The sequence below is a fragment of the Strix aluco genome, chromosome 1 (assembly GCF_031877795.1).
Source record: "Strix aluco isolate bStrAlu1 chromosome 1, bStrAlu1.hap1, whole genome shotgun sequence".
NCBI classification, from domain to species: Eukaryota; Metazoa; Chordata; class Aves; order Strigiformes; family Strigidae; genus Strix; species Strix aluco.
In genome coordinates, this window is record NC_133931.1 from 64,088,043 (window position 1) to 64,110,381 (window position 22,339).

General features: G+C 45.3%; 1 protein-coding gene across 1 annotated transcript; it reads right to left on the reverse strand.

Moving 5' to 3' along the window:
• Positions 1-4,125: 4,125 nt before the first annotated feature.
• Positions 4,126-16,618, reverse strand: DIPK1C (divergent protein kinase domain 1C). The gene is made up of 4 exons (XM_074847819.1): positions 16,232-16,618; positions 10,185-10,862; positions 6,567-6,731; positions 4,126-5,833 (listed from the first exon to the last, which is right to left on the reverse strand). The coding sequence occupies exons 1-4, from the start codon at positions 16,412-16,414 to the stop codon at positions 5,618-5,620; spliced, it is 1,242 nt and encodes a 413-aa protein (XP_074703920.1). The 5' UTR covers positions 16,415-16,618; the 3' UTR covers positions 4,126-5,617.
• Positions 16,619-22,339: the final 5,721 nt, after the last annotated feature.

Consider the following 22,339-nt stretch of genomic DNA (forward strand, 5'->3'; position numbering starts at 1 on the left):
ATCTGTTGTTATCTCCGGTGCTTCTTCCCGGCTCCAAGTCACACCCATCTCTGGCCAAGGCCAAGCCCATTAGCAATGGTGGCTGCACCTCTGTGCTAATGTATTTAAGAAGGGCAACCTGGGAGAGGGTTGGGACTTTGAGGACGAGTTACAAGAAAGACACCTGTGCAAACACCGAGGTCAGTGGGAGGAAAGAGGAGGGAGGGGGGAGGTGTGCCAGAGCATGGAGCCCCCCTGTATCCCGTGGTGAGATGGCAGGGCCACCCTCCCTGACACCCATGGAGGTCACTGGTGGAGCAGAGATTCACCTGTGGCCTGTGGAGGGCCCCCAGGAGTCTGAGGGGAGAAGCAACCGCCGCTGTGTGACCCATGCCAGAGCATCTCAAGAGGAATGCATCCTGTGGGGAGGGCTCACGGCAGAGTTTGTGGAGGACTGTCTCCCGTGAGAGGGATGTCATGTGAGGCAGGGGGAAGAATGCAGCGGAGTGCTTCCCCCCACTTTGAAGAAAGAAGTGGCAGGACTGACTGCACCCTCATCCCCTGCCCCTGCACTGCTGGGGAAGGAGGTAGAGATATCAGGAGCAAAACTGAGCCTGGGAAGAAGGGAGGGGTGGGGAAGGTCTTTTAAGATATGGTAAGGCTTCTCACTGTCTGTTTCGTTATCATTAGCGTTTTGAATTAAAGTCACCATCAAAACACAAGGGAGACCATGTAAATCCTTTGGAGCAAGGAGTTTGCTTTGTTTCACATCACCCCAGTGCAGGACTGTTGCTTGCAGCTGTTTTTGCAGAGCATACAATGCCAACTGGAGAAAAATCTGCATTTTAAAAGTAGTTCTGTGAAAATTTTGAGCAAAGGGTTGAATTTATCTTTCCTAAAGATTATGAAGTAGACCTCCAACTGGACTCACCTATTGTAAAATGTAGGAATAGACAGTGTATTTAGATTATTGCAGAGTTGAAAGCACGTGCTGCTAACTGAGATGTAAAGAAGGAATAAACAATGACTTAATGCCATTTCTGTTTCACAGAGAGCCATAAATATGGGGAGAAAGTTGCTGAGTAAGGCACTAATGCAGCAAGTGGTAGAAATGAATCAAGAGGTAGTGCCACTTTTATAGGGAGAAAAGGATTCAGGAATAGACTGACCAAGCAGAGATGGGGCTGAGATCAATTGATCAAGGGAACAGCCTTCTTGGATTAAGTGGCCATTCCCAGTGCAGCCAACTGCTATTAGTGAACCTATATAACAGGAGTAATCTTTTATATGGAGAGGATGAACAGCGTGAACAATCTTATGTAGTTTGTGATTTCACAAAGCTGCGATGAACTAGATACCAAACAGAGATGCCAGTAGGCAGGTGCTTTGGAGATATCTGAAAGTGAGAGAAAGCAAGCAGAAACCATTGCAGCCCAAGTTAACAGCACAACCAGTATGCAAAAATGAAGTGGGAAGCAAAGGTGACTTCAGAGACTATATGTGGACCTCCTCTTTTCTGGATCTGACCACAGGGGCTAGGTGAAAGTCTCTGCAAAAGATTTTGAGCTTTCATAAAATTTCTCATCTGAATTGGGATGAAAAGTAAACATCAGAAAATGCTGAAGGTGCTAACAAGCTTCACTGCATAGACCAGACAAAACATTGGGGTTTAAATTGTGATTCATTTCAATCTTTGTCTTTTTGCTTTTGCAAAGCAAAAGCTTTTTCAGTATGAATTAACTAAAGCTGAGAAAATAACTTGCAAATTTTTCCAGATATAAACTGCCAAAACTGAGTATGCTAGACATTTTCAAAATTGGCTTAAAAGCATTTTAAATTGAGAGTTTTGGTGTTAAAAAACCCAAAACTCTTGTAGTGTGTGATATAAATTTGGACTTTCCATTTTCTGACCATAGCCCAGGAATGCTTCACTGCCGAATTTCCCAGCTATCGTTGCTGGCTGTTGTATTGGCAACAAATGGTGCCAGCAGCCCTGGTTCAACAGCACACAGGACTCTCAGTAAATACCCACCTGACCTGGTTGTGCCCTCTGAAGTCTGTGCCAGCTGAGTATCTCTTTATGCCAGAGATATTTTTGGTGGGCAGTGCTGCCAAGGCAGTATGAAAAGGGCTTTGTCAGAAGGGAGCACCAAGCCATGTGAGCCTGGATCTCCTTGTCAAACAACTGGATAGGTATTTCCACCAAAAAAGGCAGGTGTAAAATAATACATGCTCAAATGACTGCAGTTTGCACTTGCCTCCTTAAAGTAAATGGCAACTAAACCAGTTTCTTCATTTTCTTTTCTTTCTGTCCCAGAGAGATAAAGGCACAACTACGATTTTATTCTGTTTTGATCACTGGTACCTGTGCTAAATAAATTGGAAAATTTCATTTGTTTCACTGGTAGTATTCTTCTCTCCCGTTTCCCAGGTTTGAGTGACCTTACATGGTGCATGGAGGGCAGTGAAGGATCATGCCCTGTGTTCACACAGCCGGTCAGATTCTCCTTGTCTTTCCACTCGCCAGTGAAGGTGTATCAAAGGCCAGCCGGAGCTGGCAGAATCACTGATACGCAATCTCACAGCCAAGTGAGCCAAGTACAAATAACCCATTTGTGTTGCTCTTGAGAGGTTTCTGAGGATTATTCTCTGTATCCTGAAAAGAAGAAGTGAAACATAATGACCTGGGAAAGTGTGGGGGGTGGGGGGGGGTGGGGAAGCAAGTCCCTGCCAGGTGGAGGTGGCTGCAGCCAGGCCCTGGGGGCTTTGGAGAAATCTGTCAAAGGCAGCTTCCCTTCCTAAATCCTGCCAAGGAGAAGGACCTTCTGAGCAGAGTGACATTCCACCAGAGTTTGGCTGCCACCAGGTTTCATTTTGCTATGTTTTTTCCATCTGTTTTAAAACTGAAACATCACATCCAACAGACATTTAACCTGTTTGAAATGCAAACCTGAAAATGGGAAGGGGAGGCCTGCCATGGTGGAGTGTAACACTGCTGCAAAGCACTGAGTGTCTGCATGATGCTTGCTTTTCCCCAATAGTGCCCTCTGGACTTGAGAAGAAGGCAAGAATTAATGGGACCATGGAAACAGGAGAGAGATAATGTATAAAAGCTTCAAGTTCCCCAGCAGCGTTTGGGGTAATATACTGAGTCGCTCCCGACCTAGCAAGGATCAGGGCCTTCAGTAGGGAGGTCATGTGGGGAACACACAAACCCCGATCACACCACCAGGTTCTGTAGCATCATTTGCACAGGTGGAGATCTCTGTGTCTTCCCTTCCCAAGGGACCCCACAGATTGGCACCTATAAGGTGAAGGAGAGTTACCTATCCCCATGTCTCAGAAGGGTGGATTTTGTTGTGAAGGAATCACAAGCTGGTAATAACAGAATCACAGGGCTTGGAGATAAAAGGCTACCTCAAGACAGGATCATCAACGTAACTGCATGTACATCATTCCTGACAGGCACTCTTGCCTGTAGTTTAAAATCACAGCTTATGAAGATTGAAGTTTTCCCAAATGATCTGTGATATCTCCACTGTTCTTTACTACTACAAAGACTGTAACAAATGTCTAGCCTGAATTTTCTTTACAACAGTTTAAGCTCAGTGCTCCTCACACACACCAAGGAATGCTGGACAGGGCAGTTCTATTCTTTTTCTCAACCTCTGTTTCTGAAGAGTGTTACCATGCTTCTCTTCAGTCTCTACTTCCTCAGGCTAAATGCCAGTTTATTCAATCTTACATCATCGATCATGTTTTCACAAAGTGGGCCATATTTTTTACATCACTGTTACTCTTTCATCTCTTTTTCCTCATTTTCTCGACCTGATACTTTGTCCCCAACCCTTTACCATAATCAGATTCTATCCTTAATTATTTTCTTCTCTATCAATTTCACAACTTTGTAACAGGGCTTATTCTGGACTTTAGGTTTCTTCTTAGCCCTGCTTTTGCAAAGGATGATCTTAAAGTATTGAAACATTGTCTGTCTCCCTGGCTAGAGGAAAAGCGTGGACTGAGCACAATTTTACCTGTCAGGAGCTCTTAAACTGTAGCTCTGGCTTAGCAGCAGTTTGTCTTCAGCACAGCCCCAAGAAAGGCAGCCAACCTTGCCCTCTTTACGAGCTTCTTGAGGGCTTGCATGACTTTTAAAATTATGGTAGTTTATTGCAAAGAATAGAAAAAAAACCTAGCACAAGTCTGAAAATTTGAGCTCGCTTTGGGTAAGTGTTAAGGTCTCCTAATCAGCTCGCATTTTTCTGGTCACAGGCAGTCTTTAACATCACTTTAAAGAATCACTCCAGAAATGGAAAGTCTATGTATAATTAGTGCTCACAGGCTTCAGGGCTGTCATAAGGCTGAGGGATATAAAGACTAAAAAGATTAGGTGGTTGTTATGTGTCTCCCATCCACAACCCAGTATTGTCAGTCTTAATATTGAAGAGTCCTTCTGAGCTGAGGGCTGTCATAGGCTGTTGGTTTTTCTGTTTGTGGAGTTTTTAATGCCTTCATGCCAAAACAAGCTCATAGGTATATTGCCCAGTACTGGGCCTAAACACATGCAATGTCTTCTGAACCTGTATGTTAGATCCTCCAGCCACAGCTACACATGTTTGAAAGGCAAAGTTAATGATTTTAAGTTAATCTAGGGATCTTTATTTATGCAACTGACTGCAAGATAATGAATTCTTATTAAAAATTTCCTTTTATTCGTTAAAAAAATACTGCGTGAGAAAACTCTGGGTCTGGGTATTTTTCTGTTCAGTGCAAAGGACAGATTGTTGGCATTCCTGGGTAATTCTGCTCTCTGGCAAAGGAGTGCTTCTTATCAAGTGCTCTGATGTACAAGTGCCTGAGGGCTTGTTCACATGGGAAAATTCAGTGGCATTATTCATACCTCTCCACTGCGGGATATGAGTGCCCACATGGGAACTCAACAAGGGTATAATTATTTTGCTCTAGAAAAGTCCTAAGTAACTTCATATAATTTCTTCCCAGAAAGTTAGCTATGGCACAGGTAGTGGAACACACCAGAGAAAATGCATTTGGGGACATCAGGAAGGACTGCTTTGTACAAAAGCAACTCTTCTTTCATGTGACCATACATTTCCCTATTCGAGATTGTTTTTTCAGACAGAGCACTCTGTCCCTACTTTAAAAAAATCTCATTCTACAGAGAAATTCAAAGAAACACCATGCATGTACTTATCCACACCCACTCACTATTAATTACTGTATTAGTTTTGCTGCCCTTACTTGCATTTTTCTTCTGTAAATGCATCCTCACTCTGAGCACTGCACTCATCCAGATGCTATCTGAGCAGTCACTACAGCTCTTGGTGAGCAAACGATGTGCTGAATGCTGATGGAGAGGGCTAGCGCTAGCTCATGAAAATAAGCAAGAACAGAATCCAGGTAATATAAAACAATTTCACACTCGAAAGGATATTAACAGGATGTGCTGCACCTGCAACCATGAATTTCATTTGCACAGGAGAAAAGCAATCTCTGTGCTGTAAATGTAATACAATGGGTAGGAGGGATAGGAGAGAGAGAAAAAAACCACAGACTGCCTCATATACAGCGTCCCTTAGCAGTGGCTGGGATGTGGCCTTTGCAGTTCTGCCTTTTGTGTCTACTCTGCCCTTTGCAGCTCTCGCTGAGTGACCCGAAGCAGGTGGTATAACTCGGAGAGAGATTTCAGAGTCCTCTGGTGTCCAGTAGTCTCCCCGTGCCCCGGCTGGGCACACTCCTGCACAGCCTTCTGCAGCTGCAGCTGCAGGGGGAGAGAAACCAAGGGTCCTCTGAGATTTGGGGAAAACCAGCGACGGAATATTTTGTCACAAATTACCTGAGAAAAGGAAAAAGAGCAGATTGTTGTCTTTCAGGAGCTACAACTAATGCCCTGCTGCTTCTCTAGGGCTGCAGCAAAATGTCATCTGAATCCAAAATGCCTCAAGACATTCAAAGAAGAAGGTACAGAAAAGGAGCAACCACAAAGGCTACACTCTGGCAGAGGACCCCCCCCCCTTCTTCTCAGACTGCTCTTGCACTTCTGCATAACCAGTGCTGAGGGTGAGCGGGTGGGAGAAGCAGGCAAAAGGCCATGAAACTACGCTCCCCCAGCTGAGCTAGTGCCTCCCACCAGCCCAAGTTGGGTGAGATATAACACACCTCATCCCAGGCCCAATAACCCCATGGACCCCCCTTTCCACTACATCCGTGTACAACGCCCTGTAGAGTGGAGAATTGCAGCCACAGCCCCACCAATGCTTGAATGTGGACAGCCCTGACTTTGCCCTTAGTGGAGGCAGTAATGCTAATCCCCCGCCCTCACTTCCCTCACTCTCCTACCTGAGGCATTGACATAACAGCTACACAAAAACACAGCAATAAACACTAGTGAATATAAAGATGTGTTTGTGTGCCCCAGAATGGGATCTCTGAACAGGACTGGCCCTTACGTGGCCACATTTAAAAACCTGACTGTCTTCATCTCACAGTCTTCCTAGTACATACCATGCATTCTACAGTCAATGTGATTTTAAAAGAAATGGATGCATAAAGCAGCTGTGTCTACTCACTTGCAAGTTGTTATTGGCTCTCTGTGCTCCACATTTTCTGATTTTCAGATTGCATTTTGAAAAGCAATCAAAAAAATTACAGTCTTCGTCTCCTGTGCAGTTCTGCTCAAGGATGTCCCTCATTTTGGGTTCAAAAAAGGCCATATCCACATCAATGGCCACCACCTGTGGATCAAAACAACCCATCAGAACTGGCACAGCACAGCTTGTGGGACAGGGCTGGGCAAGTGTTCTTTGCTGCTTGCTTTTGGAAATGCTGTGCTGAGAGCATCTGCCAGCGGGGAACTGGGATCACAATAAAAGGGCTTTATTTCGCTTAACTGAGTTGCAGTAATCTTATAAACACCGCTTTTTAAACAAAAACCAGTCAATGCTTACGACACCAGGAAAGGGAAAATTATTTGTGGACAATACGCATTCCTGGTGTCAGCTGGATTGATTTGCCTTAAACCGAGACTATCCAACTTAAAGATTGATCCACTTGTTAGTTTATGCAGATGGCACCTCCACCTTTTAATTATATGATGGTGCAAAATTATCCACAGGCCAGACAGTATCATTTCAGATTCACTATTCAGACTAAACCCCTGACTTTATCCCTGTGGAGAAGGACCTGCACCTGGTACAGCTCCTGCAAAGCTGCCATTGCATTCAGTGGGTTCACGTCTGTCCAGCTGTAGCAAGAGATCCCTGAGGTTGTTGAAAGTCAGGACTGGCTTTGCCCAGTCCTGTTTGCTATGGTTTGACTCATTTATTGTGCATGGTTCTTGTTATGCTTGTCCAGAAATTGGTCCATAGCAGAGTCCAGACAGCAGTAGGTCTCAGCAGAAAAAGCAAGGACTAAAGGAGTCAATCAATTTTCTCGCCCTGACACAAAGCTTGCAAAATAGTGACTACGCAGCACAAAGAGGTCTGCAGACCTGCTGTCTGTGATAGGTTGGGAGTGAAGGCTGTAGTCTCAGTTTCTGCCAGTGTCACTCCACCCATGGATACTCCACTTAAAAAAAACACAGCAATAAACAGGGAAAGACAGGAAGCCAGAAATGGGATGGCAGCTGCTTGACATGAGACGGTGAGTGACCGCAGCAAATACAGCCTGCCTTCCGCGTTGTGGCTGCAGCAATCAGTGTATGTTCAGAGCTGCGCTTAACACTTGACAGTCAGGGTCAGAGACTCTCCTCTGTAGCAGCTGACACACATTTTCCTGGAGGGAAACATCTGGGACCTGGGCAAAGCAGAGTTACTTGGCCTCAAACGATAGTCTCATTTTTAAGATTCGACCTCCCAGATAACAGGGGAAGCTGAACTGTGGGGCTGGAGCAGCAGCAAGATCAACTCCAGCAACTAAAGGTGTCTGGTCTGGTAGAAGGCAAAAGAAAGAACACCGTCTAATCTTCATTTTATTCTACTCCTTTTTCCCCAGGGAAAAATCTTAAAGAGATGAGGCATAGCTTAAAAACTCAGGTATTTTTAAGCTTTTTGGAGAGCCTGATAATGATGACGTAGCCTAAGGAATTGCACACGTTTGGACAGGCAAATTTTTTTTCTTTTCTTCTTTATTTCCTTAAGCTTTCTGCAGTTTTGCTGTTCACTTCTTTGGAGAAGAGACAGTAAAAGCGGTGCAGGGTTTCCCCAGTCCTAGGGTCACTGCATCAGCTCCCAGGTGGGGTTTCTGCCAGCACTGAGCACCTTTGACAATCTATCTGATCAATTGTTCTTCTAGGAAAAACAGCCGTGGTTCCCAAATGTGTGGCTGCCAAAGGGCTCAGTGGTTTCACTGAAGTTCATCTATTATAAAAATGTGTGGGCATCCAGCCAGGCCCTGTGAAGACAGATCTAGGTGACGCTCTACCTATAAACAGCTGCCTTTTGGTGGGGTTTGTTAGGATTGTAATGGATGATGAGGGTATCTAAGGAAATGCAGGAAGGACCCAGCTTAGCTCCTGACCTGATTTAAAGTCGTTTAAGGTGCTGTAGTCTTTCTAGTTCTCTCAGACATGCTGATAAAATAAGGAGCTGTCCCAGGGCACTGTATATTCACCCAGACCTCCTTTCAACTCTGCCCCTTATGTAGCTTCATGGTGGCTTAAAATACCCCTGGATGATCTACCAGGCAGTGATCTCCCTGCTCTGTGCTGCAGGAACAGCATGTGAAGGCTGCAGTGAGGGCTGGAGGCTTATCCCCACCATTTCAAAATAATCCTCAAAGTAAAACTATTGCACTCCAGGCACATTTCTTTGGGCATTAGCTGTCTCATTACTGGGATGAGGAATAGTGGTACTATTATGGGAGGTTGTTATTAGCCTATACAGAGCACAAGAAAGAAGCAAGTGAAAAAGTTGCTTAAAGCAAACATGAGGGACAAAAAAGAGGCTGCCTTGCCATGTCCCCATTCTGGAACTGGTTGGTAAAACCACTTAGAGTTTCTGCTTCTCATTCTCCTTCTTTCCTCACCAATCAGCTCTCTCTGTCCCGTCCCCCTCACTGCCCCGCAGCTTTCTGACTGTGTGTATCTCCCACCCCAGTGGGTGGTACCAATGAGCAGTAAGTAATGTACAACAATTGCCTTGAGGAATCCCTGCCGTACCTCACTTTGCCTAAATACTGGTACGCTTGTTTTAAGTTTCTTGGTGTAGCTCCTCAACCATTCCCTGTTCAGCTGCTGTATTGCACCTGAATAAACAATGGAAGGGAAGGGAAGGGTGAAGGGGAAGCACTCTAATTGCTCTTAATGGCTATATGTTTAGGCAATGGTTGTCTAGTACTCTGAAGATGCAGTGTTATATTAACACTCAGTGAGTACTGAAAATAACATTAAAGTCCCTGAAAATGCTTTATATTCACTCAGAGTGCAGAAACTCCACTGACGTCACTGCAAATTGTGAGCCTGGTTCAAACACTTACTTACCACACAGTGCCTCCGGTCTGTACACACAATTCCCACCGAAACCAGTGGAATTTCTGTCCACAGAATGAATGCAAGACACATGCAGCAATGTGATGCTGAGCTACATCACTACTTAGAAAACATGCATAGCTATTCAGGTCTGAGTTACAATGAAAAGTCAAAGAGTAACAGTACCAGGGAGTTTCATGTCGCTGTCCCTGGATCACTTCCAGACCTGATAACCTGAACACTAAAGCACAAATGCGTGTGTTTGGATGTGGGGAGTTCCCCTTGTGTCAGGCAAGAGAATTCAGCCTTAGCTTTCAAATTCAAACACTTTTTCCTTTCAGCATCACTACCAGAACTAGTTGCCATGACTCAAATTACAGCTTCATTTACAGCTTTTGAGATCTCCTTGCCTTCAGGAGGTATCCCTCACCACATCCAAGGGAACCTGTCGGTACCAGTGCCTTTGAGGAGGTGAAACAAATCAGAACTGAGCAAGCAGTTCTCAAAACAAGCAGCAGGATTTAGTGCTCTGAAACGTGGCTACACATATTACAAAGAGGAAAAGCAGTAGAGAATCTCCCCTGTCACCTGTAAATGCATTGGTTTTGCAAAAACTTGGCCAAAAGCTGTACAAGGAGGGAAGTGTCTTTTTTACACTGCCACTTTCAGACTAGAATTTGACCTCAAATTGCTGCAACACCATCCTAAAGACCCAACTTACCGTGAGATCATGCCTGATAGCGAAGTTTTCTGGCTTGATGTCACACAGGTGAAGTCGGTGAGAGAAATCATTATCAAAATGCTGCACCATGTCCAGAAAGCTGAGTGCAATGTCAATGATGGCTCTCACCCTGCTTCTGTGGCCAGCAAGGGAGGGACCGACCATGCTTTCCAAGGGAAAAAGAGTTTTGTGCCAGGCATGTCCAGCTGTGAGATACTCCACAGCATAAAAGTGTCCACAAGTGCCAATAATTCGTAGCACGTGTTTGCTGAAGTCCTGCAGCAAACTGAAGTAGATATATTCTTCCTGCTGGAGCAAGGACCACATGCTGGCCACCTGTGCTTTCCAACGTGGTCCCTTCTTCCTTGTCCACAGGGGCCCCATGGTATTGTTAGACAGCTCTAGCCCCAGGACATTTTTGACCTCCAAAGCTACCATCAGCAGAAGCTCTGTTTCAGGAATATCCTGTGTTTCCACCTCCTCTAGCATACTGAGATGCTGGTAGCTGGAGAAGATTTCCTTTTTGGATTTCAGGATGATGGGCTGGCCTCTCCAGTCAGCCTGGATGACCTTCTTACCTCTGTCATAGTAAAGGCAGTGTTTGTACACCAGCTTCTGTGCCACACACAGGTCTTCACAGAGGTCACCAGTCAGGGCTCCGCTGCTGTAGTCAAGACACTGGAGTGAAAGAGCAGAATATTCATAGCAGGACCATACGCCCATGGACCACTTAGAAGAAAGGCAAAGAATCAGCAACAGTCCTAAGCTCAAGAGGTCTGCAGCAGTTGTGGTACTGCAAGCACACACCTTCTACAGCTGTTGGGTGATTCAATGGTTTTTCAGAAGTCTCTAGAGACCTCTTACTAGTAGGAGGCTTGCTTCAAAACAGGGATTCTTGGGATGGTGAAGGACAGGCTTTTTGGGGGCAAAGAAATGGACTAGATGACCTGCTACTCTTAAGTTTCTGCCACATATGAGTTCAGTGAGACAAGCTCTGAACACACTTGGCTGCGCTATGTGAGCTTTTGGGCTGCAACACTTTAAGGCACAGGAGACAACTTCCACTGTAATGCAGGACTTCTCTGGAAGGTTCAGCACAGCATAACTGAGACAACTCCACTTAAACTACAGGAAAATCCATGGGTAGCTGGATTGCTGGGACGCCCTGAAGCCCTGCATGTTTCAACCATGCCCTGAACGAAGCTGTAAGAACCTACTTCTGCACTACCAGGAAACACAGAGGTTGCACTCAATGCCTCTTGGACCAAGAACTTTCAGAGTTTTTAATATGTAAATGCTGTAGGACAAAATTACTTTTCCAGGTTTCATACGTAATTATCAGAAGTGACATTTTAATATGAATTGCTTAAATGCATTTTTTTTAATTGGAAAAAAAACAGCCAGTGGAAACATGGGAACTGCTGCTTGATAGTTAAGTGGTCCCTGCAAACTCTTACAAGAACTGCAAGGATTCCCTCACCAGCCCTTCCTTCAACCCATAATTGTTTCCATACCATAATTTCCAAAAGTGTAGGCAGTCGATATACTCCTACGGGCATTCAGAAGTGCAGCTGCAGGGACCGCTTTGGGCGAATCAGTAGAGGGGATGCTCAGAGGTCTCCAGTGAAAGGGGAATAAACTGTGGTGGTGGAGAAAGCCAAACATCTGGGAGGCGGCTTGACAGTGTCAGCCTTCTTCATTGCTTTCTGGCATTTGAACCCTCATTTAAACAAGTTGGCAGCTCCCCCTGAATGTGGAGTGCTTGCAACGGCTGCCTGACCCCCACCTCATTTGTGACTTGCTGTTACACACACAAGAAACATGATGATAAAGTGATGTGTTTTCTTAGGACAATCTCTAAGGTGTGCACCAGAGGAAGACGTTCTGATGCCAGGCAATGTTCAGAGTCAAGCCTTAAACAATACACTGGGCAATGGGTGCAGGAGTAAGTCCAAAATCCAGGAATGGTGATAAATTAACTAAAACAGCTCACTGATGTCAGTTCAGACAGGCATAAATTTATTTATACTCTGATGTTCTCACAGCCCAAATGAGAACATTTAGTGCCAGCAAGGAGAGCCAGGTAGGCAAACTCTGGCATGAATGTCCGGACCCTGAGTCCAGGGGGATGCACATGTGTGAAACACACACATCTGCATCCACATCCACATCAGGATGGTCAAGCAGACTCAGTGGGCTGTCTGCAGACCTCAGAGCATGCAGATCAATGTTCTTGCTTTTGAAAATCTACTCCTATGAATGTAATATAAATTTATTTCCCCTTTTTAAGTAGGAAATGTAATTTTCTTACAGAAGTAGTTTAGCAGTTCTTACCATCTGGAACTCTAAGAAATTTTAGAGAGAAGATTACAAACAGAAGGAATTTTTGGGGTATCTTTGGAGTCTAAGTATAACCACATTTAAAATCATTGTCCTCCCGTGAAGAGGACCACAACCTAACTCTTCTTCTGCTACAGTAAGAGAATATAGGACTTAGTCCTGTAATTAGGTCCACATGGGTGAACACTTGCCCCTGTGGACAGTTTTACTCTTCACTCTTAGATGATCTATATGCATGGACCTCTTGCATCTAGAAGAAGACATGCCCAGAAGACCTGCAGTCAGACATGTGAACATGCAGCTTATTTTCTTGTGTTGCCATGACATCATTCTTAATGGCACTAATGAGAAAAAGTAGTTGTGGAAAAAACAGTCTCACATTTCCCAGACATAGGACATGAGTCATTTCTGAACCTGGTTGCTGTTTAGGATTTGTCTGCTGTTCCAGTTGAACCCATAAATCTTTGATTATTAACCTAGTATCTGACAAACAGTCTCTGAATCGGGTTCTTCTTACACAGAATTTGCGCAGTGTTTTGCAAACTGGGATCTATGAAAGAGGACGTGACCAAGGAGTTCCTGGTCTCACAGTGATGAAACACAGATCAGCCTTCCAGAAGTAACATTCTCTGCTGGTCACCAATGCAAGCGAGGATTTCAGAAAGGATTCCTCAAATAAGCAATCAAGTTTGAGCAATTCTCAAGGTGTCTCTCTACTCACAGAATGTAGTGAGTTGTGAGTCACTCAGTGGCTTTAAAAATCTTGTTTCCTGTTCATCATAACCTAGAAGGTCAGCAAAGCCAGACTGCACCTTCACATCCTCACTACCCACCCCCCCCATTACTCCAACTTCTAGTGTTTTATGTTTTGCCGCAAACATAGTACACTAAATAAGCTTAGCTCCCCAGCCCTCTCACTATAATCCTTCATTTTTCAGCCCCTGGATATTTTTGTGGTTTTATTCCCTCCCTGTTTCTTCTCTCCATTTTCCCCTCTGCCAACCTTAGAAGCACAGACTTCAGAACTGAATGTTGTTGTTCAGTGCCGCAGAGACAGCCAACAGCCCTTCCCTAATTCTCCTTTTTCGAGAGTTTTGGAGATTATATCAGCCTTTCAGATGCAGTCTGCACTAGTAGTTCATGATGAAGCAATTATTTGACCCCTACGTCCTTTCCAAAGTCATACAGTTTTACAAGACAGTCTTCTATCCTATTGGCATAGCTTGTACACTTGTGCTCCCCCGTGTCCTAGCTTGCATTTTACTGGATTAAAACACATCTTGGTAGACTGAAAACATTTAACCAGGTGATTCACATTACCCTGCACTGAAAAGATGGTCTGTTTATTATTTACCAACCCAGGCACCTTTGCACTAACTGCAAACTTTACCATACAAGATTTTATATCATCATGATGACTGCTGATAAAAAGAAGAATCAATTCCCCAAAGAAATCTTCCAGAAATGGTCCTCAACGCTGCCATCCCTGTCTTAATCACTGCATTTTGAGATCTGTCAATGAGACAGTTTTAAATCTACCTAACGAGCGCCTTTTGAATGCTACTCAGTGCCAGATTTTTTTAACTAAAATATGAGAGTGATACTAAGCCAAAAGCCTTATAGAAATGCAACTATACTACACAAAAGTGCAAACACAAGCATGGTTTGGACTTGCTCATCTGTTTTTGCTTAAAATTTGCTACATAATTTTTAATATCCTTAGCATACTTATCAAGATAAGTTTAAAAAGCTGGCTTTAAATTCATGTAAAAGTTTAACTTAAACCCCACTAAGGATTTATATAAATTTAAATAACTTTTACTGTACCACCATCACTTCTGTGTGGATCAGGTCTGAGACTGAGTCCTGCCTTGTTATCAAGTACTTCTCCTATGTAAATGAAATACTGAGCAAGGTTTTGGAAGGGATCAAAATGAATTGATTTCTCCAGAGAAAACAGAAATTGATTGCTATGATTTAGTGTGTTCAGTGTAAATGAAGGTGAGACCAGTGTTAGAAAAAAGTGGTTTTTTGGAAGTTAAAGTTGCTCTCTGCAAAATGCCCAGTGCTACTTCAGCCTTCCCAGAGCGGTACACATCTGCACTGATGTACATTTTACTCAGAAGAAGGAAATAAACCTTCAGAAATACCACTCACAAGGGTATACAACCATGCAATTTTCACCCACTTGCTTAAAATAGCTCATCTTATCTCCTGCTGAAAATATGACAGATAAAACAGTTTTTCCTGGAAGTTGAATTTTGCTTAATAAAAGCCATGAGACTCAAACTATCAGATTATTTGTTTGGTAGATCAATTGCACTTTCTATAACTGCGAAACTCATGCCGTGCTCAAAACATTGTATAAAGACTTATTTCGAGGCTGATGAAGATGAGCTCGTTTTCTAATCATTCCACTAGAAGGATGATCTGCGAAAACTGTTGCCTTAACAATACTGTTGAAGACTCACCTATGGAAACAGATGAGCACAGCAATCTCAGCGACTCTTCCTCTGGAAGGAGGGTCTGAAACTGAGCTACCACACAGTGATAGAGACAACTTCCCAAGCTTGCGCCTGAAATCTGATCCCTGCCAGGGCTTTTGAAGTCATGCCTAATGCTCTCCAAACTGAAGAACAGCAACAAGTCTCCGTCCATCTGTTTACTGGCGAGTGTGATGGCAAGGGCCTGGACCTCCCTGAGCTTGGCGGCTCCTTGCACCTCCACACCTCCGTGCTCTTCCCAGCCATGGAAGGGGCGGGCAGGATTCATTCCTTCAGCTGCAATCCCCAGCTCAGCTCTACTTCAAGCTGACTGCTGGGGTAAAGAAACTGCATCTGCCATTAAAACCACGCTGGTGGGACCACTGCCTATAGTTTCTCTTCCTTTATTATACAGAATTTAGGGAAAATCTATGATTACTGGATTGCTTGCTGCAGTAATAGATTATTTAATTTCCATCAGGATTCCTCCCTTCCCACCTAACCACTGGCACTACAAATACCTTCATTAAGAAGCAAAATTAAACTCAAAGCATTAACTCACACTGCTCCTCCTCTCGAAGTGTTTCCTAGAAAATTCTGTTTCTTTTTATTTTTTTTTAAAGGGAGATTTTAATGAATATTCTCAAATCCCTTCTTGAATTTTGAATAACCACATCTTAAACGCCAGCTCCCGCCAGATGTAAAGGAGGCGTTACAAGCTGCCAGGCATTTCTGAAAGACGACTTTTGTCCAAACATCTTTTCGACTAAAAAAAAAAACCCCAAACCAAACAACACAAAACCCGGAGGGAGGTTCCCCCCCCCACACCCCCCGGCTTCGCAGCGTGCGGGCTGCCCAGCTGCCCTTTCCAAAGCGCCCGGGAAGCGCCCACCCGGCCCGCTGCCTGCACCTGCCCTCGCCCCGGGAAGGCAGCAGGCAGGCAGGCAGGCAGAGAGGCAGGCAGGCAGGCAGGCAGGCAGCCTCCCTCCCTCCCTCCCTGCCGCCCTCCCGGGCAGGGCCGGGCCGGCGGCAGCCCCTCCCGGCCGGGCGCGGCGGGGACGCGCCGGTGATGCGGCAGCTCCGGCGGGACGGCGCCGGGCAGGAGCGCCCCGGCGGCGGGGGCGAGGGGCGGTGCGGGGCTGGTGGCAGCCCTGGCGGGCTCCCGGTGCCTCATCCTGCCGGGCAGCCCCCGGGGGATGCCCCGCGTCCCGCCGGGGCACGTACCAGCCTCGCCAGGATCCGGCGGCTTTTCTCGTCGGTGCAGCGCTCGGAGAAGACGCTCCTGTGGAGGAGGAACAGCAGGGCGCTCACCACCATCCAGCAGGCAGCCCAGAGGAGGAGGAGCACCAGGGTGCATCGCCGCCAGATTTTGAGCCGCAGCCGCGTTAAGCCCGGGATGCCCCTCATCGTCGCGCTCGGGCTGGCCTCGGGCGGCCGCTTCAGCCGCTGCGGCCCCGAGCGAGCGGCGGCGGCCGGGGGCTCCGCGCTCCCCCCCCCGCACGCTTGTCCCGCTCCCCGCCAGCGCCCATCGCCAAACCCCCGCCGCCTCCCACCCCGCCAAACCCCCGCCGCCTCCCACCCCCGGCCCCCCCCCCGCGGCCGGGCTGTCCGCCGCGGCACCGGCACCGGCCCCGCTCCCGCCCCCGCCGCCCCCCGGGCCGGGGCTGCCCTGAGAGAGCCCCGAGCGCCCCTTTTGAATTTAAGCCACGTAGTTCCGCCGGCTTTTGTCTGCTCTCCCCTGTGCCAAGCGGCCCCTGCAGTCACTTGGCGGCTCCTGCCCGCGCCCCCCCTCCACTCCCTCCCTCCCTCCCTCCCTCCTCCTCGGAGTTTCTCACCCGAGAATAAAAGGGGTTTTGAAGGGTGACGGAGGCTGCCGGGGGAACCCCTCCCCACCCAGGCGGCTGCCCGACACTTTGAAAGAAGCAGCCCGGAGATGGACGGTTCCTTCTGATGAAAGCTTCGCCTCCTGTCCAATGCGGGGGGGTGTGGAAGAAAAAAAGAAAAAAAAAAAAGTTGTTTATTCTGGAGTGACTTCTCCAGATTTATCCGCCCGGGGCTAAAGGAGGAAGAGAGAGAAGCCACTCAGGTGCCCACTCACTATCGCAGCCCCCAGGCCCCCGCGGGGTGGGTTACCCCGTGACTCTCCGGCCGCTTCCCCAGCCCCCCCGGCCGGCTCCTGCCCGGCACCCCGCGCCCTGGCTCCCTCGGCGGCCAGCGGGGAAAAGCCAGCGGGGCGGCCCCGCTGGAGACCTGCCCGACCCAGGGCGGGAGGTCCTGGGTCCAAGGGTGCTGGGGAGGATAAACCGGCTCCCAGCCCTCTGGCAGAGAGAGTATCTGTGGCTGTGCCCCTCTCTGAGGAGGAGTCAGCTCCGTGCGACAGGCTCTGATACATTTGACTTTGTTAATGTTTCTGAGGGGTCAAAGACCCAGATGTTTGTTCCTGTGCAGCAAGCAAGACCCTGGCGTCCTTTCCTCAGGCCAGGTGCAGATGTTGACCGTCTCTGCTTAGACCGCCGCGTTTACTTTTTCTCCCTTGACTCCCACTTGATAACATCTCACCATCATAGTTTTCAATGGGAAAATTCATATTCTAAAGTACAGCCCAATGTAATAAGGGTGTCTGATTCAGGTTTACTACCAGATACGATGAAAAAGGATCAGATTAATTTTCTTTCCCTTATGTGGAAGGCTACCTCAGGCTACTTGCAATCCCATAGCAGGAAGATGAGTTGCAGTTAATGAAACCACTCGGAGAGTAAATTATTTACCCAAATGAGTAAGAATAGCAGAATCTCGACCATGGATGGAGAACTGCAGAATAATTCAATAGATTTATTTTAATGTGCATCTCGTATAAGTTGCCCTGGTGCACATTTTGTTAGTAAATTAATGTTAAAAAGGGAAAGTTCACTGTGGAGAGCTGGGTTCAGGGATAGATGTCCTGTACCATTATGTCCAATGTAATGAAAAATATCTCCCTGTACAAGTCGTTAAAAAGAAAGACATGTCTATCGACATGATCAAATTTTACCTCTCAGAACAGCGAGGGGAAGAGCACAGGTGCAGCAAACTTGCTGCTATCCACACCTTTTTCATGGTCCATACAGTTCTCCCCCGCATGGCAGAGCAGAGCTTGGAACAGAGCTTCTAAGTAGATGACTATGTCAGAAAAGAAAATGGAAAGAGAAAAATATTGCTGAAAGTACTACAGCTTTCTAGAGACTGGCAGTAGGGAGGGGAATGCAAGAAGAGCAAAACCACTCTCAGCTCCAACGAGTCTCAGAAGCAGAATCATTATCACTAGCCACAACTTCTATTGTCAGTGTGTTTTGCTCTCTCTCCCTGCCATCTCATTTCTTCACCTGCTGAAGCTGTCTTTAGCCATCCTTTTTACACATTTGCTTTTTTTTCCCCCCTGATCCTTTTACTGAGAGGAAGCTTCCTTTTGAGGCACCGGTGATACAATCTGTTTCTTGGGAGTATAGCAAGCAGGACAGACCGACTGGGCAACTAGGAGCTGAAAACTTTTAATTCTGTTTCTCGGTCTGCTACCAAGTACTTTCAGAAGCTGTCTCTGACTAGTTTTGGGTGTTCAGTTGGAAATTCCTAGGACAATAACTGGGGAAGGGCAAGAGGGAGAGCTGCTTTGCCGTTCCTCTGTAGGCGACTCGAACACAGCCAACCATCACCAGCTGCTGCTGCTGCCACCTAGGAGGAAAAACTGCAGATCTGCCATACCGATGTCTGGGACAATCCTGAGATGGAGAGAGATGCGTCCCACATTGAAGAGGGACACAGATGGTGGGGGAAACAGAATATTTCCCTATCACTTGGTCCTAAGCTGTCTGGGTAATAGTTTGGGCACTACCAAATCTTTATTTTTTAAAGTGTGGACCTTGACTTCTCTGTGTGTCAGCATTCCCCAAAGGATGTTATGTATTATTGTTTTATGTCCGTGAAATTCTGTATATATATAATTTGTGTTTTAATAATAGTTCTGAAAAAAAATCTTAATTACTCCTGATTTTGAGCTAGGAACAAAGTATGGAGACTTCAGATCTGGTTAGGTGTCATGGCTGAGTTGTTATAATTGCTACTGAAAGAAACAAGCATGTTCCCTCTTCCTCCTCCACCATCACCTCCTTGTTTTCCTCTTGGTCTTGCCTGCCTAGTACAGTCCCTTCCCCCAGTAAAAGAAGTGTCTTGCTGCACAGTGAGTGTACTCAACTCACAGAGCAGAAAACCATAAAGGTGTTCTTTGCGGAGATTATTTTCGGACAGGTTAGAAAGTCCTGAGGATGCTGCCGGGCACACTGGTAGAGCTGTTGTGGGGAGGCACATTACAGGTCCAGGCACTCTGGGATGCTGGAGGCACAACTGTCCGGCTGGCTCAGCTGTATCACATGTCTGCACCTTAAGGGTGCAATGCGATATTGTGGATAAGGTGATCTAAATGGAAACGGTTGTTGAAAGGGCCAGTCCTGTCCCCATTTTCCCCCCAGCCATATGCCTCCACTGCTTCCTTGAAAGTTGGATAAGGGTAGTTAGCACTGCAGGCACCACCTGTAGGTTTCTGAGTGCACTTTTCATTTCCTCCCAAGGTACCAGCTAAAATTCACTGGATTTTGGGATGTATAAGGAGCCCACATCCTTCCCTTTGGTTTGGGAGCAGCTGGTACACATAGCAATTCTTCTGCCTTTAACATACAGGTGTCTGCTGCTTTCAAATTATGGAATAAGAAGAAATCGACTAAGAAAAAATATTTTTAAATATAGTTTTAATAAACTTTTTAATAGTTTTAATCAAAAATAAAAGTACAAGGTGAAAGGAATCTAATGAAGCAAATGCAAGTTGCATGACACTCACACTAGATTGTTTGCCAGTTTGATTTTATGGTAAATCGCACAGGAGGCACTTTCAGGGAATAAAGCCCTGTCTTCCCAAAAGATTTCAATATAGCATTCAGACAAGGGATAGGGTTTGTATCTAGTTGTTCAGTCTCTGAACTTTCAAAGATCCCACTGACTTCAGTGGGAGTGGAAAGTTGGACAAGTCTGGTAAAAATGTATGTGTGTGTGTACACATACCTTCATGTACGCATCTGTATACATGCACACATATACCTAGGCATCTTCAGAACAGAACAAGAATTGACCCAGAAAACTTGGATTCAGTAAAAAATAAAAGCCTAGGTGCTTTAGGACCAGGGGGTTCGGCCTCTAATAACAATCTGTTGTTAGCTGAAAAATTCAAATTTAGTTTTAGATTTCCCTAAACTTCAAGGTTCTTCAGACTGTTAGTCAGAGTTAATTCTAGTCCATCCTCTCTAAAATATGTATCTAGGTGTCTCTCTGTCCCGTAGCAATTTTCCTTTGAAAAAAACCTCTGCATCAGAGAAACTTTGATTCCTGTATATATTAAAATGTAACTATTTCACATTGCATTCCTGTATTCCTAAAGAAAGCTATATTCCTGTTCTCATTTTAAGTGAGAATTAAGCTTGATGGAAAATAATTAGTAAAACCTGAATTAAAGCAAGCAACATCAATGGCAGTAAAAATAATCCTGGACTAACTGTGTTAGTTCCTACCCAATTAAATTGCCGCAATGTTTGAATTACTGTTTAGAACATGATGACAGCATCAGGTTGGTCTCCTCTTCATCTCTGCGCTGGGCACATCACGACATTGCGCATCACTGGTGACAGTTCGGAGCTGGAATAAGTGCAGACTTCGTTGGTCAGGAGTGAGATGCCTTGGCACAGGCAGGTGGAGGAGCTTGGCATGGTGTCCACCTCTGCTGCCTACCTACGTGTGTTCTTGGCAGCTCCTCAGGCCAGGACCGTGAGGAGTCCTCAGCCTGAGGAGCTGCTGAGCCCACACATTTGTCATTGCCTTCAGACACAAACTGCGTTGCACGGGCTCAAGTAGTACTAGGCTGTTAGTTCTTATTTTCCTAATTACTTAATTCGTTATAAGAGTTTAAAAGAAAAAAAATAAATCAGTCATTAAGAACTACCTTGGCACTCAAGTTAATGAAATGTAAAACTGGTTCATTAGGAATTATTGTTCTGTTTGATTGATTTCATCACCTTTGTCATTAGGACTAGGTTGTCTATGGAAATAGGGTACATTTCTGCTAATCTTTCACCGGGCACACATGAATCTCCTATTTTCCTGCTAGAAGCTCAGGAAACTTTCAACTACTGTTCAAATCTACCTTGAAAATATATTTTAACATATATATTTCTTTCTGATTTCCTGTGGCAAAGTTGAAACACCGAAAAACATCACAAGGTTTGACATAGGTTTGAACACGTCCTTTAGGCAGCGAAATTCCCCTGCAGAGTACGGAGTCTACCAGAGGAATCCAAATGTATTTTCTCATTTATGTCATTAATCAAAAAGAATATGTTGCAAACTACTCACGGAAGTTTTATTGCATCAGTGTGCAGCGAGTTTATTGGGTCACATTGCAAACCAGAAGCAAAAAAATAGCACAATATAAAATACAGATTATAGCTTTGTGGACAAGGGAAAAGCCTAGAGTAATTCACTGATTTAAACAAGAGAAAGTGTTTAGATAGAAAAAGCTTTCCCACGTATATATAGAATAAAGAATTTGTAATATATTTTGTCCTGTTTTCTTTTTACTTGCAGCAGATATTTCTTAGGCTCATGAAAACCAAAGATATTTATTTTCTTCTTCCCTTTTACCACTTTCTAGATTCCACACTGCAAATTTTAATTGTCCTGCCCTTCTCATATATCCCCTTCCAAATGATCTCTTTATTAACTTCATGCCAACTTTTCCCTCTCATTTGGAAACAGTATCATCTGGAGAAGCCAGTGAGATACCTTGGCAATGACTGTGACAGGTTGCGGTTTACTTGTAATTCTTTGGATTGGATGGAACAATCAAGATGTACAAATATTCTGGATTTTTTGTCCACATATCAAAAATGATGCCCAACACAGCATTGCTTATTGCTTCTCTGTTCTTTGTCTATTCATGCTACCAGTCACCAACAGGAAAAAATAGCTTAAGTAGTTGTAAAATGGAGCTTAATCAGTTTATAAGTGGAAACGTAAGCAGGATTGTCTTTGCCTGGGATTGGATTCAGTGACTTGAGAACAATTTTTCTAGCCTAAGAGGGTGCTTTCCAATGGAATCTGCTACTGTGTGGTGTGTTTTATGTCTGTTTGCAGCGTGTGAGAGGGAGAACAAAGAAGGGAATATGCTGCAATCCTTTTCCAGTCTTTCTATATACAGTTTCTATTCTTCACACCATGTTCAGGCCAAGTGATCTCATTATACCAATACTGAATCTG

Excerpts from the sequence above, each read along its gene's own strand:
- DIPK1C (XM_074847819.1), bottom strand. The coding sequence starts at position 16,414 with ATGAGGGGCATCCCGGGCTTAACGCGGCTGCGGCTCAAAATCTGGCGG. Across the intron at positions 10,863-16,231 it reads GCCGGATCCTGGCGAGGCTG|TGTCTTGACTACAGCAGCGG; the intron begins GTACGTGCCCCG and ends CTTTCACTCCAG. Across the intron at positions 6,732-10,184 it reads CTATCAGGCATGATCTCACG|GTGGTGGCCATTGATGTGGA; the intron begins GTAAGTTGGGTC and ends TTTGATCCACAG.